This window comes from Amborella trichopoda, chromosome 11 (assembly GCF_054954075.1).
Source record: "Amborella trichopoda isolate Santa Cruz 75 chromosome 11, AtrichopodaSantaCruz75HAP2 v2.0, whole genome shotgun sequence".
NCBI lineage: Eukaryota > Viridiplantae > Streptophyta > Magnoliopsida > Amborellales > Amborellaceae > Amborella > Amborella trichopoda.
This window is the reverse complement of record NC_142346.1, coordinates 34,510,422-34,525,649: the sequence shown is the minus strand read 5'-3', so window position 1 is coordinate 34,525,649 and position 15,228 is coordinate 34,510,422. Positions and strand designations below refer to the sequence as shown.

The following is a 15,228-nucleotide window of genomic DNA, read 5'->3' as shown; positions in this document are numbered from 1 at the left end:
AATAAAAAAAACGTTGAACAAAGGATATGGCTTCCTCTTTCTTCATTAATGTTTTATGCAGAAAATTATAGGTCTTCTGGTTTTGTATGGTTGGGGAGATAGAGAAGCTACCCTCTTAACGTCACAAGGCAATGTAAAACTCAGCCACATCTTTAACGTCATAACCCATCTTTATTTGCAAGAGGTTGGGAGCTTCTATGCCAAGAACTTTGTAGTACATTTGCTTCATCAGTGATTGCACACATTTGTAATGAACTGAAAGTCTTTGCCTTTATGGTTGCTGCTTTATCACTGACAATGGGCTTAAAATCTCTGGTGCATCCTTAAATTCTATTCTTGAGGAGATGGCGCCTTTTAACGGATGCATTAGGAGAGAATTGGGGTTCATTCATGAGCTTTGAAGCAGGTGGGTGAGAGAGAGATAGTTGACGAATTCAGTGTTCGAAAGATCGAGCCGGCATAGATAGGCAATTCGATAAAACATTAGGTTAGATTATGAGAGAAAAATTCTTGACTTTGACTGAAAGGGGCAGAAGATATCAGATGGAGGAAAAAGTGGAAAGCTATAGAGCCGCGTGTGTAACTATCTATTGCTTTCTCTTGACACTTTTGTATATGCCTGAATACAATGAACATGTTAAGTTTTTGGAGAATCAATATTCATTTATTGACCCAAAAAGAGATAATTATACATGTCAAATAAGATCAGAGATAATTATACATGTTAAGTTTTTGGAGAATCAATATTCATTTATTGACCCAAAAAGAGATAATTATACATGCCAAATAAGATCAGAGATAATTATACATGCCAAATGACATCCTTTGATTATAAAGATTTACAAACAAAACAATCTAACAAATAATAAAACTACCAGAACAATCTAAATTTCCTTATAAACTACTATTTTTATTATGTATTTTCGTCTCAAACACTTTATACGTATGACTCCATTTCCCTCTATTTAACAAAAGGGCCCACTACCCATTGAAACGTTTCCCTCTATTTAATAAAAAAGGGTCCACTACAATTTCTAAGAAGCATCCTGTGACTGCCTATTTAAACTGCATGAAGGGTAGTACCATTAGACAACCCAGTTTCTTAGACTGGTTTTACACCTTAGGATTGAAGGAGATTGATAGAGAAAGATGGCAATCTATGGCCCTGCTATCTCGCAAATCCTCGTGCGCGTCTCCTTCGCTGGTATGTTCCTCATCACCAAGGCCGCCCTCGCTCAAGGAATGAATACTTACGCTTTTGTTACTTATCGCGCTGCACTGGCTACCTTGACTCTAGCCCCACTTGCCTATTTTTATGAGAGGTACCGTCTCTTTCTTTCTCTCTGTGTGCGTGTGTGTACAATTATCATTCTCACTATCAGAAACTAACATGTTTATTGCAGGGAAAAACGTCCTCCGCTACGATTAAAACAAACCTTGCAGATCTTCTTGCTTGGACTATTAGGGTGAGCTTTGCACTGTCTTATTATTTTGTTAAATGTTATGTTTTGATAGTTCGTATTGATATTTTTCTTGAATGTTGGATTGTACTCATTAATAATACTTGCAGAAACACTATCACGCCAATAAGTTACATCACAGGACTTGGTTACACTTCCTCTACATTTTACGCCACACTCTCCAATCTCATTCCTGTAATTATCTCTGTCCTTGCGGTTATTTTCAGGTAAATCAATGAGTTTCTTCTGCTCGAGTTTTCTCTGCTTTCTTAACCCCTGTTTGGACAAAGGCTTTAGTAAAAAGTCTGCCATAAAACTTATGCATGAACGAGTGGCTTGCCTGCTTGGTAAGTCACTAGTTGCTTGGCACCTTAAAGAACAAAATCTAACTTATCAGCAACATGCGGCCATCATGATCCAGTTTTCGCATTAGGCGAAAAGAAGGAATATTTTCCTTCATCTATGTCTAAAAAGTTGCATGTTGTAGGAAAGGGGCTGGGTCATGGTGATAGGACCCCATACCTATTTACCACGTTGTGGATTTCAATCCCCGAATGAGCGGCTTGCCTACATGGTAAGTTACTATTTGCTTGGCATCTTAAGGAACAAAATCTACCTTATCAGCAATATTCGGCCACTGTGCCCCTGTTTTCACTTTACGCGAAAAGAAGGAATATTTTCATTCCTTCATCTATGTCAAGAAAGTTGCATGCTGTAGGAAAGGGGCTGGGTCGTGGTAATGGGACCCCCCATACCTAATCACCACGTTGTGGTTTTCAATTTTTGAATGAGTGGCTTGCCTGCTTGGTAAGTCACTATTTGCTTGGCATCTTAAGGAACAAAATCTAACTTATCAGCAACATGCGACCACTGTGTCCCAGTTTTCACTTCAGGCAAGAAGGAATTTTTCATTCCTGCATCTATGTCCAGAAAGTTGCACGTTGTAGGAAAGGGGCTGGGCCGTGGTAGTAGGACCCCCATACCTAGTGGCCACATTGTGGTTTTCAAAAATAAAAACCACAATGAAGAAAAAATGAAAAAAATGACACCTTCAGAAAAAAAAAAAATGACACCTTCAAAAAAAATGACACCTTCAAAAAAAAAAGAGAAAAAAAATTGTATGTTCTTTCACTAAATTAATATTATTGTTTTTTTTTAATACAAGATTGTCCATAAAGCCAAATAGAAATATGCTTAGTATGAACACTAGGATGTCAAACAGAGCCATCCTTTCTCCATTTGGAATTCTCTTGATTTTGTAATTTAATAATTCCATAATTCATCTCTAACTCTCTCTCTCGCTCTCTCTATCCCTCTTTCTAGAATGGAGAAGCTGCAATTAAAGAAGAGGACAGGGCAAGCAAAGGTTGTAGGCATTTTTCTATGTGTAGGAGGTGCAATGATGATCACATTATACAAGGGTTATACCCTTAACATCTCCAGCTTCTTGAAAGCACCAAAAGCCATTCTCAAGCTTCTGGATACCCCCCATTCATCTATTGCCTCACAAAAGAATTGGATTTTGGGTTCAATTTTGTGTATAATAAGCATTACAAGTTGGTCGGCATGGATAATGTATCAGGTGATGCTGCTACCGTACTGCATCATGTCATTTATTTATTTCTGTGCATGCGTTAGTTTCATATTTATTTCCTCTGCTTTTTACGTACGTACGGACACCTTTTTTTTTTTTCTTATATTACCATGTGAGTGTAGCTTTAACAAAAATTACAACAACAACCCCCTAGTGGCCCTTTTTCGTTTTATGTTTCATCCATCCTGTCGGCCATGACAACACAAGATAGGAGAATAAGACAAGTTCTCTCTTTCATAAAAAAAAAAAAAAGTTATATGGTCCGAAGGAATATATTATCTGTTTACTCCCTTTGGTATAAAAAACATTATCTAGAAGTATTTTTCAGACTCAAAAATCTCAGGTAATGACCTACCAAACTAGTTATTTAACAAAAAAAAAAAAAAGGGGGAGAATTATGTGTGCCGGAAAACATTACATCTTAAAAATGAATTTAGACCAGCTAATTTTTATATTTTAAAATTCTATTTAAAAAATTGTACCATTTTTTTATCCTTTTAGGAAGTATTTTTTTGATCTATTTTAGATTTATATTCTACTATTTATAATTTTATATATAGTTTTAATTAAAATCTACTTAAATATTTTTCATTAAATAATTCAGAATAGAAAATATTATATTCTACAAAATTCCAATTCAAATTTATTTTCAAATAAAATAGAAATTTAGAGGGAAGTACCAATGTTTCTATCCATGTATTATTCAATTTCTTTTATGCCACTTGACTTTAGTTGTTGCTAGAGCCGCCTGGGGACCCCAAGCTGCATTTTCAAACACAGATTGTGGCATTTCATTATGATGCTTCATTTTTTTTAGGAGCTCTCCTTCGCTTGTATGAGCATATTTCTTCTGTCCCCCACTTTTTTTAATTTCTCCATTGATTATTACAGGCAGCTGCTTTCAAAGATTATCCTGCAAACTTATCGCTCACCGCATTGATGTGCTTCATGGGTACAATCCAATGCTCTATAATTTCATTATTCATGAACAAACCCAAGGATTGGAGATTGGAATGGAACTTGAGCCTCTTTTCCTATACCTACAGTGTAATAATCTACTTCTCTCTCCGTTGTTGTTTTTCTTTTTTCATTTCTTTTTTTTTTTTTTTTTTTTTTTTTGGGGGGGGCTGGGGGAAACCGTTAAATTATTGTGACTAAATTTCTGTAGAATTTTGTTACATGCAGGGAGTACTGTGCACTGGAATAGGGAACTTGGTTCAAACTTGGTGTATTAGAAAGAAAGGCCCGGTTTTTGCAGCAACATTCAATCCTGTTAGCACGGTGGTAGTGGCCATCCTAGAGCCCGTACTTCTTCACGTAGACACTCATGTGGGAAGGTGAATTTCACTTGAAATGATCTGATGTTATTTTCCAGCATTAGAATATGGGTGTCCACAATTTTCACCGTCATATACCTATATAAAATATAAAAAATAATCAAAATACTCCCAAAATATTCACATGTATTTTGGTTATTCTTTTTTAGTTTATTTTTATTTTAATAGGTGGGTGATAGTGAGAAGTATGGATGCCCCAAATTCGAGCTTTATTTTATTTGTAGAAAAATAAAATCAAAATATACAATATTCTTTAAAAGTGGTACATGAGTACAAAATATGAAATATAAAAACTCTTTAAATTTCAAAAAGGACCTTGGAAGTGAAAATCAAAAAATAAAACTCAAAAAAATACTAAGAGAAATTTACCTCAGTTGAAAGCATATCAATGTCAGGCCAACGACTTGTGTCTGAGCCGGTCCAATTTGATGCAGAAATGAGATTTGGTCAAAAACTCATCAAAATCAATTTATTTTATATGTAGAAAAATAAAATCAAAACATATTCTTTAAAAGTGGTACATGAGTACAAAATATGAAATATAAAAACTCTTTAAATTTCAAAAAGGACCTTGGAAGTGAAAATCAAAAAATAAAACTCAAAAAAATACTAAGAGAAATTTACCTTATTTGAAAGCATACCAATGTCAAGCCAACGACTAGTGTCTGAGCCGGTTCAATTTGATGCAGAACTGAGATTTGGTTAAAAACTCATCAAAATCAATATTTGACCAATTTTGGCCAGTCAATATAATTAAAAATTGTTGGATTGTTTTGTATTACATTTTATATTTTTTAAATATTAATCCTATTAGAAATGAGCTCAAGGCTAGTTGGTCAAGATGACGAGGTGCCACAATTCCATTCCAGGTTGGTCACGACAGCATCTGTTAAATAATCCACCAAATAGCATGTGATGTTCATGCATATAAGTTAACTAAGAAAGCTAAAAAAAACAAAAGAAAGCTCAACTTGTATCTCCTTTATTTTCCATTAGATAAGTATGAAGAACATACCTAGAAATATGTTTATGGCATAAGTACATAGCATGTTTAGGCAATTTTTATCTTAAACAATACTTTTCTAAATTCATTTTCATCAAACATATTAATGAGTTTCTTTACACTAAAATCCAAAAACTTTGAATTATTGAAACTCATGTTTTACTACACGAAAAGCAAATATCATTACCTAAAAAATTAAAATAATCTATATTAGAAACCCTATAGCCTAAATAACCCAAAAAATAACATTCTAAGAATGATATTTGGTCCTAAGATCACCTATAGAACAACTAATGCTTGGTTATACTATTGTAGCTTAATCTAAGCTAAGCTTTGTGTTTACAACTATGCAGCATATTAGGCGCAGCTCTGGTTATTTTTGGACTTTACTTTGTGTTGTGGGCCAAAGCAAAGGATGGCAAGGTGAAAGCAAATGATGGCCTACACGATTGCCCAGTGAAAGAAAATAGCACCAATGTCGAGATCAAGGTTGAAGCGAATGACACAATACATGATTTCCCAGTGAAAGAAAATAACATCAATGTCAAGATTACAGATGAAAGCATGGTAGAAGAAAATAATGCAAAAGGCTTGGTTCCAAGGGATGTAACCATAGCCATAGAAGGACAATCAAAACATGAAGAAGTTTGATCTCAGTATTTCCCACCCTCCATTCCCACCATTAACATATCACAGAAAATAGTTGGATCTTAGTAATCATAGAAACAGAAGCCAGACAAGAATAACTTTGACATCCGGTTTTTGTGATGATTTAAATTATTCCATTTCAGAAGTAACAAAATATCAACACCTTGTATGAAACGAAAGGTCTTCTTTCTTTTGTTCTTTTTGCTCTTGATAATGGTAGTATTTTTGTACATGAAAATCCGCAAACACTTATTCTAGGGCAAAATGGATGGTCTAGATGATGTATTATAATATATGTTATCCTTATTGTTTGAAATCTCTTTTTTTTAACCATAATGGTCAAGGTCGAGATTCTTGATTTAAAGGTTTTCTTACTCCATGTTAATATTTTTGGTCATCATGTGAGACCAAGTACACTTCGACGTGCCAATGAATTTGAAGGCGTGACCATGGGATAGACATCAAACAGATGCCATATTGATATCCTAGCAGATGATGGATAAAACCAAAGAAAACAATGGATATTGATTGTTTAAGAGATATTTGCAAAGATAGGCATATCACTTATGATGTGATATGCAGACATGATATGCCTAGGACTCATTATATGAAGGCCCTTACTTGCCTTAAAGAGTCATGATCATTAGTCAACCCATATATGCCCTAACTAATGTCCGAGGATAATGGGAATGTCAAACCATCATAATTTGAGCCTAATTCTAGTATACATATACTCATAAGGCTAGTATACGTCTCTCTACATGATATTGGAGGAATTTCATGTGGTATGATATACTTTTCTTATCCATCATCAATCAAGTATGTGCACCTTGACTAACGACCGATCATAAAAGGTGTCAAGCCATCTCAATTCGAGACAGACTCTAGGAAACATATACTCCTAAGGCCATATATGTCTCTCCACATGATATCTCAATATGTTCATTCTTGTCTTTATACTTGAAAATACAGTAGGGAACTTGGCACCTTAGTTTCGGGTGCAAACGTGTCCAAAAATTAATAGAAAAATGGGCCCCTCAAATTATATTATGGGGGAGAATCGGGCGACAAGGCCGTATCCAGCTTGAACAGGCGGCAAAGCCGGATTCCCCCACACCTTAACCTTAGAGTTCAAGGGAGATTCTGAAGATGTTTTACTGAAGAAAGAGAGAGATTTAATGAATGAATTTTAAAAATGGTGAGGGACATAAAGCAATAAATGAAATAAAGATATCAATAAATATGTAAATAAAGCATTAAATAGAACTCATTAATAACAACATAAACATAAAAATAAGATTAAAAGATGCTAATAAATGATAATAACAGAGAAGGAAAAGAAAAAAAAATGATACTTGAGGTTGGGCCCCTAGGCATGGTGCCCGGAGTCAGTGTAGGTTCAGAATAGAGTGTTGCACGTTCAATCACAGTCCTTCAAGTTTAAACGAGCAAATGAATATAGATGGAAGAGGATCCAAAAGGCTTGGCTATCTACTTCAAATTAGAGTGTAAAAGGCCTTGGTTAAAGGCTTGGTTTTGAGTCTATTAGAGTTCAAGTATTATTCGGGCTCGATCTGATAGAGCTTACGCATAGGGTATGAAAATATTGGCCTTGAGACTCAAGGTCAAGTGCCTTATTTATAGGAAAAATAGTCGCATAATCACTATTGAATTGATTTTAGTGCAATCTGGGCCCTTCAATTTCCGTCGCCCTTTGGACTTGCTTTGGCACTACTGGCAATGGCACCAGATTCGCATTAATTACCATTAAATGCAGTCAACAGAATTAAATACTCTTTAATCACGTGACTTGACCCAAGTACATTTTTTTGGGTAGAGTGTCAGAGGCCCAGCACCACTAGCACTGCTGCTGGTTCCAGTTGGAGCCTCTTCACAAAAAAATCACATGTTGTCTTCTAGGTGCTCTTGTGTACAATCTATGGACCGATCAGAATATGTTGCATTTTCAACTTCCTTTGCACCTCTCTGAACAGTGACGGTGTGAGTCGACCACTTGGACTCTATCAACTGATCGGCTACTAATTTGACATATCCTTGACGAATCCAAAGTCGACAGCCTCTTCTGTACTATCATCTGACATGTCAGTACTCGTCGATACGCGTCAGTCCGTACTGACATACACTAAAGGGCCATACATTTAGGTTGTTTCCTGTTTTGATTGTCAGAGGCATGGTGCATATCTAAGGGGCACTGATTCCAATGGCAATTGGCATTGGAACCTTCTCTTCCCATTTGTGTCACCTTTGTATCTTCATCCTAGTGTCGCCATTGGGAGCTGCGTTGATGCCATTGACATTAACGTCGGGACTTTTTACTTTCAAAATGCCTTCAATTTGGTGGTCCTGATTTGTCATGTCTTGCTTTTCTTCAGTACTTTGGGTTGTGTGGAACTATTTGGGGCTCATGGCGGCTAGTTTATGGATGGGTTAATATGAGTGTGAGCGGTTCAAGTATCTGAGTGGTTTGCCCAGGGTACTTTGTTCTTCTATAGCTTCTTCGATTGGAATCGGGGTGTCGACATCTTGCTAATGATCAATGATAAGAGACCATAAAGCCATCTCAATTCAAGACAAGCTCTGGGATACATATATTCCCAAATGGCCATGTCACCTCTTCACATGATTTTGGAGGAGTTTGATGCAGTACGATATGTCTTTTAAATCCGTTGTTTGCTAAGATAAAATATTTGACAAAAAGAGTGTAATAAAACCTTGTCACATGATATCACAAGGAGGTGTATCCTTGCAAATATATTCCATGAAGCCTTATATGCCTCTACTCCAAGAATCATACAAGTTGGATATCATCTAGAGGTGGCTTAACCCATCATCGATATTCTTTGCCAGTCAAGATATGCCTTAACTGACAACCCCAAAACTTGATATTTTAGGGATTGACCTGAAACTCTCAGGGGATTATATGTAAGGCATTATACCCCTCACCCTAAAGTTTTGCATCCTTCATAGTTGGCTTAACCCATCATCTATATCCATTGGCAGCCAAATGCTTATGCGTCGTTAGCCAGATAATAGTCAAGATAACTTCTAGTCACCAAAATTAAATTTTTTTTTTATCTACGAGGAATTTTTACATCAGACTTAGACCGTTGGATTCCTTACTCGATTCCCTATCACCCTTAAAAGAGTGGCATTATATTGTTCTTAAGTGGCAAGAGCAGCAACAACAGTCATATAAATTGTGCAAAAGCTTGACCGATGGTGGATGATATCTCCCAATATACAGGGAGCTCGGGCCCAAATTTTGTGGAGATATGTGTTGTAGTCCTCTCCATAAGATTATCATATCCCCAGGGTCTATAATCCCATGTATTGGAAACGCTTGTACTCGCGACCCTTGGATTTGCTGCTGTAATTTTCTGTAGATATGCGTTACCTCTGATGGACCATAGTGCTCTCGTCCACAACCCATTTGAAGTCAAGTTTGGACCATTGTGTTTATCTCTGATTCCTCTATTATCTCTTCAAGTTTCATGGGCAATGGACTCGTCATCAAGAAGCAGCAGAAGAAATACAAAGACATGGTAATGTTGTGAGTAGCAGACTAATGAATGACGGATAAAGAGTAACCAAATTCACTAATTTTCTCATGTGATGACATGGTAAACTCTACCATGTTCAAATTCAATATCAAGCAAGACAGAGACCAACCAAGGCATGTTTATCAAGGCCACCTACAAGTGCATTCAAATTTAAACAAAGATATACGCTTATCATCCTGAGCCAAATCATGGAAGACAAAGATAAATGGTCCACAAATGGATGGGGCCTATGGAAATTCATGCTTATCAGATCATGATGCCCATTAAAACCCATACTTTCCAATAAGAAAGGAGAATTAAGAGAGAGAAGGAGAGATTTGTGGCGTCGCACCCCTCTTTCTATTTTTTTGTATGGTAGAAAGACAAGAGGAGTGATTGTATCTGTTGTTGATTAAGAAACATATCATTGATATTGCCATTTCCTTATCTAAGGTGCAAAAATCTGATATAGAGAGAGAAAGTTGTTGATGCACTCACTTGAAGCCCCGATTTGAAAAGGAGCAGACCACGGACAGTACCCCTGCAAATATTTCAAGTATACGGGCCCATATGCCTATGGTACTGATGTATTTCCATTTTGTCTGTATTTTTGTCTTTTAGGATTATTATATGTATAGACTTCAAGACTTGAATCAAGGGTGTTTGTCCTAGCATTTAGGTTGATGTAAATTGTAATAGAGATTTAAGTCTTTGGAATTGGAATTCCTCAGTACCCAGTATATATATATATAAAAACCCCTTGTGTCCATAATAGGAAACATGAGGGCGAATTTGGCCTCGATTGTGTTAGTTTTCTAGTTTTTCATTTAATTTGGAACCATAATGTTTTCAAACATTTTTCCACCAAAGCAACTTTTCACAGCAACCACTCCAAAACTGTAATTTTTTGTGAGTTTTGAGGTGAGGCTTTGCTTACTTTAATAGGGTTGCAGCCCGATCAATACATCTTCCTTTTCTAATAAATACAATTTAATCCTATTAGTTTGCACTTCAAAATTTAGGGGAAGAAAAAAGTCGATTTTTGGTCGCGCATTGACATTTACGAAACAAAGAATCAAGAATTTCTAGAGAAACCATCTCAAGCATTTTGATCCTTGTTTTCTTAACAACTTGTAGACACTTGGATGTGCCTTGAAAACAATAAGATCATTCTTCATTTTGATCCTTGTTTTCTTAACAACTTACCCTAACTTCATGCACTTGTAATTCTAACAATTTGACCCTAGAAATCTCAAATAACATAAAATATCGATCCCAGTAGTAGAAAATAGCGATTTGGTGCTTAAAACAATTTATTCTCCGTTATAAAGTGCAGACCAGGATTGATTCAAGGTTTTAAGAGCTTAAGAATATTTTGATAAGAATCACAAGGTGAGTCAAGTATGCTTGAAATTTTTAAGCACACAACAGGCCTTGATTAGGTGGTTTGTAAAGGGGATGATATCTCACAAGATGACATTATGTTTGTCGGACACCCACTTAGAAATCCTAGCTAAGGGAATTTCTAGAAACCGTAGATTTAAAGTCTTAAGGACCACACTACGCCTAATGAATCATAGAGTACTTAGACCCATTCGAATTATATCAAAACCAATCGAAACTTAGACCCATTCGAATTATATCAAAACGAATCGAAAATATCTGAATCTGTAGGAGACCCCAAGATATTTCCAACAATCCAAGAATCATAAAAATCTATCTCACCTTAGGGAAGTTAGGGCTCATGAAATATTGTTTGGCCAAAATGACCAAACAGTCCCTGGCCGCGAGCTTCCTCGGGTTGTGCCCAGGCCAAGTCTTGAAAACTCGTGCAACCTAGGTGCCACACGAGTCGCCGTACCTCGCATGACCTAATGGGCACTCAGGCGGTCTATTCGTTCTAGAGTGCCCTTGGATAAACTCAATAAGCCTGTTCTTGAAAGGAATAACTCAAAAAATGACTAAAATAACCCTATCCTACTTAGACTATAACTATAGGATTAGTCCTAAAAACAACCATCTTACCCCTAAGCTAAACCTATATCCCCTCAAAAATTGTGGAAAGACATGAAAATTACTTGAAAAATCTTTAGAAAATCTAAAAATTTAGAAAAATAGCTAGAAATTCCCTAAAAAATCCTAAAAAACAAGAAAAAGTTCCAAAAACCCTCCAAAAATTGATAGGACAACTAGGAAGCACAATAAGGCCTTGAAAACGTTTAAAAAATCATCTTCTTTCCTTAGAATTCTTTAGGGAAACCCCATCCATAGGAACCCTAAGGCTTTATTCAACTTTAGAACTTCAAATCAAAGACATCTAAATCAAATTACAACAATTTCAGCAATAAAAAGTATTCAACAAAAGGAGATGGTGGGCGAACGGCGGGTTTCCGAGCCCCAAACTGCAAGTTTCGAGTCCCTAGGTAAGTCTCCCTCCTCTTCACAATTCTTTAATTTTTTTATTTTAGCTTAAATTGCGTAGTCTAGTGATTATTTTATCAACTTTGAGCTTTCTAAAGATCTAGAAAAGTGGATTCTACAACTGGCGCTGCTGATAACCTTAGAAGAAGACAAGATCCTATATATGTGATGATTCGAAACCAATAATTTGAGCGGTCCCACCTCTTTAACGATTTTCATATTTTAAATTGCAATGTGGTATTTTTTACATATGAGATCTGAGGACGGAACAAACCACTTAAATTCCATCTTGTCTCGGTCTACACAAAAACGCGTTATTTATACTTTTAGTAAGGTCCTGCAAATTCTAATATGTGAGTTTTTATACTCGAAAATACGGGCAAGGGACTCTGCCCTTGCCTTGGTTTCCGGTACAAACAAATTAAAGAGTTGGAAGAGAATGGGTCCCATCAAATTACATTCCGAGGGAGAGTTGGGCTATAAGACCTTATCCCTCTCAAACCGCCGGCAAAGAGGGCGTCCCCCCATCTCAACCTTAGAACTCAACAACAAGGTTTTTAAAGAGGTTTAAAGATAAAAAGGAGATTTCAAAAAAATAGATTTAGCAAAGGGAGAAGAGAGGATAGCCACAAATAAACTAGCATGCTAGGGAAATAAAGATAAACAAGCCTGAAGAATCTAACTATAAAATGTAAAATGAACAATAAGATAGAGAGCATGGAATCTATAAAATCTAAACCGCTACCTAAGCTAAGCATGTAATATCTAGGAAAAGGAAATAAAACTATGAAGATAAGAAGACAAATGTAAAGAGAATAGGGGAGAAAAAGCTATACTAAAGAGAAAGAAAGAGAGGGAGTAAATAGGGCCATAAATGAGGAAAAAAGGTAAAACACATAAATATAACTAAAAGTGAATAAATGTAACAGATGAAAGGAAAGAAAAGAGAAATTGATACTATTGGTTGGGCCTTGAGGCCCGGTGCCCAGAGTCGGTGTCGATTTAGATCGAATGGTTGTGCAGTCTGAGCTTTCACTTTTTAATGGGGTAAGTAGAAATAGGAGGAAGAGTGCTCAGAAAGTCGGATTATCCAGACCGCTTTTGGTTTGATAGAATAGCTTGAAGGGGCAATAAGCTTAGGTTTGGATTCACAGGTTTAGGAAGGATATGGGTTGCTCAAATGGGCTCACCTTGGGGATTCCTCATCGAACCTTAAGCTTGAACTTGTGATCAAGGGAGTTTGGGCATAGCCTAGGCTCAAAATTCCTAAAAATATGGACCTTAAGCCTGAGGCAAAAGGAGCTATTTATAGGCAAAAAGGAACCTGCACAGCTTATAAATCTTGTGTGAATTTCAAACCATCAGAGTTCCGCGCGACATTTGGTTGCGCTAGTGGCACTTGGACCAATGTCATGTCATTAATGTTGTAATAATGATAGTCAACAATTATTAATTTCTCTTTAATGCAGTTGATACAACCCTATGAATAACTGACACCATTGGCAATGGAAACAGCGGCCTCCAGCTACCTTCAGTTTCTTATTTGGACACATGTCGTATTGTAGTTATTCAGATCTGATTATGATGGAACAATCACAGCTAGAAGCTGTTCTGAATGGGGCTAGCAGCATTTGCAGTGTCTTCAAATGCGAGCTGGCACATCGCCTTGGTTGTATTGTCTTCGGATCCTTGGCTTATCACATTTCAACAACCACAGTTTATAGTGACATCTAACAAGTCAATACGACCCTGCCATGTCTGTCGGTATGGTCTGACACATCAATGTGTCTTATCAATATCATCTGCCAGGCTGCTTCGCACTTGCTGGAGGTCTCCGGGTTGGTCGAGCCAGGATATACCTCGCCCAAGCTCCCTCGGGGACTCGAGTTCAATTGACCCCTCTCGAACAACCTCCTTGACTTCATGAGCGTGTGTGCGGCTCTGTGCCACGTGCAGATAGATATGTCCAACTGTAAGAGGATTTTAAAATCCATGAAGAGATGGATTCGAGCACCTACCTCACTACAGTTTGAGTTCATGGGATAAGCTCAGGCTATTGCCCTCTTAGATTAATGACCGAAATCCCTCCGGTTGTCCAGCAATGCGGTTGAATTTGGCCCCCTCTGTAAACTTAATACTTTGCCTCAAATCTTACTTGAAAACTTCTAATGAAATCCAAATATAATGTACTCCTCTTTGATGTGCTTTATGGGTTAATGGCTCTAATTTTGGGGTAGAGTGACAAGAGAAATAAGCAAGAGAGAGGAAAAGAAGAAAATAAGAATAAGAACTAGATGAGAATTTAGTTTAGAAATGAGAAGAAAAAGAACATAAAGAAAACAAAGTAAAAGGAAATGAAGGGATAACATAGAGAAAATTGGGCAGCCTCGCCGTGTAACATCTCCTAAGAGGTATTATTCAAGAAAAAGAAAAGTACCAGGTTTAAAACCTTGGTACCCGGATGGTTTGGAAAGTAGAGTTACAGAACTAAGCCTATAACTATGTCACTAAACCAAAAAACCCCCTAAATGTAATCAAGAGAGAGAAAAAAGTAAGAGACAAAGAGGGAAAAAGAGAGATGAAAGCCTTTCACGACCCGAGCACTGTGTGACTCGATAGTTAGAGTAGAGCAAGGGTTCGAATTCTAAAGAAAGCTAACTCAGGATGACCTCAACCCAAGTGACCGAGTGTAAGATACTAGTGCCTTATGACCCGACTTCACTATACAAGTTGATGGTTAGAGTAGCAATCCGAGAGTTAAAACCTTAGAGCATTATCTCAGGACAACCCCGAATCAAGTGCTCAAGAGTGAAAGAAGCAAAAAGCAAAGAGAGAAATGAAGATAATGATGAAACGAAAAGCAAAGTAAAGTCAATGAGGAGTTTAAAATATGGTTTAAAGAGGGAAGAGATAGAAAGAAGGGTGAAAGAAGTCAATGGGTGATGGACTTACTTGATGAAAGTGGATACAAACACTAAAACAAATTTTCAAGCCAAAAAACAGGGTAAAATGGACACATTCAACAAGCCACTTGCTAAAAACCAAGATAAGTGAATAAGTTACAATCCTTTTACATAACAATTACAACCATTTCTAGCCCCACTGTAAATAAACTCAAATACCAACCCCTTATGGGGCAATTATATATAATGCAAGACTAGCTTATGAATTATACTTTCATAGCACAAATTACATAAACTATGTC

General features: G+C 36.7%; 1 protein-coding gene across 3 annotated transcripts; it reads left to right on the top strand.

Moving 5' to 3' along the window:
• The first annotated feature begins 1,091 nt into the window (after nt 1-1,091).
• On the top strand, nt 1,092-6,358 carry LOC110007495 (WAT1-related protein At1g43650). Of its 3 annotated transcripts, XR_016044281.1 has the most exons (8): nt 1,092-1,322; nt 1,404-1,466; nt 1,571-1,687; nt 1,948-2,034; nt 2,784-3,042; nt 3,946-4,101; nt 4,240-4,391; nt 5,748-6,358. XR_016044281.1 is itself a non-coding variant. In XM_020668781.2 (7 exons), the coding sequence occupies exons 1-7, from the start codon at nt 1,150-1,152 to the stop codon at nt 6,043-6,045; spliced, it is 1,218 nt and encodes a 405-aa protein (XP_020524440.1). In that variant the 5' UTR covers nt 1,092-1,149; the 3' UTR covers nt 6,046-6,358. The 3 variants fall into 3 exon arrangements, 2 of the variants coding, with proteins under 2 accessions (XP_020524440.1, XP_088707846.1); XM_020668781.2 differs by lacking the exon at nt 1,948-2,034; XM_088851720.1 differs by lacking the exons at nt 1,092-1,322; nt 1,404-1,466; nt 1,571-1,687 and having other exon boundaries at nt 1,931-2,034.
• Nucleotides 6,359-15,228: the final 8,870 nt, after the last annotated feature.

Coding starts and splice junctions, on each gene's coding strand:
- LOC110007495 (XM_020668781.2), top strand. CDS start 1,150: ATGGCAATCTATGGCCCTGCTATCTCGCAAATCCTCGTGCGCGTCTCC. Junction 1,323..1,403: donor CTTGCCTATTTTTATGAGAG/GTACCGTCTCTT, acceptor TGTTTATTGCAG/GGAAAAACGTCCTCCGCTAC. Junction 1,688..2,783: donor GTCCTTGCGGTTATTTTCAG/GTAAATCAATGA, acceptor CCCTCTTTCTAG/AATGGAGAAGCTGCAATTAA.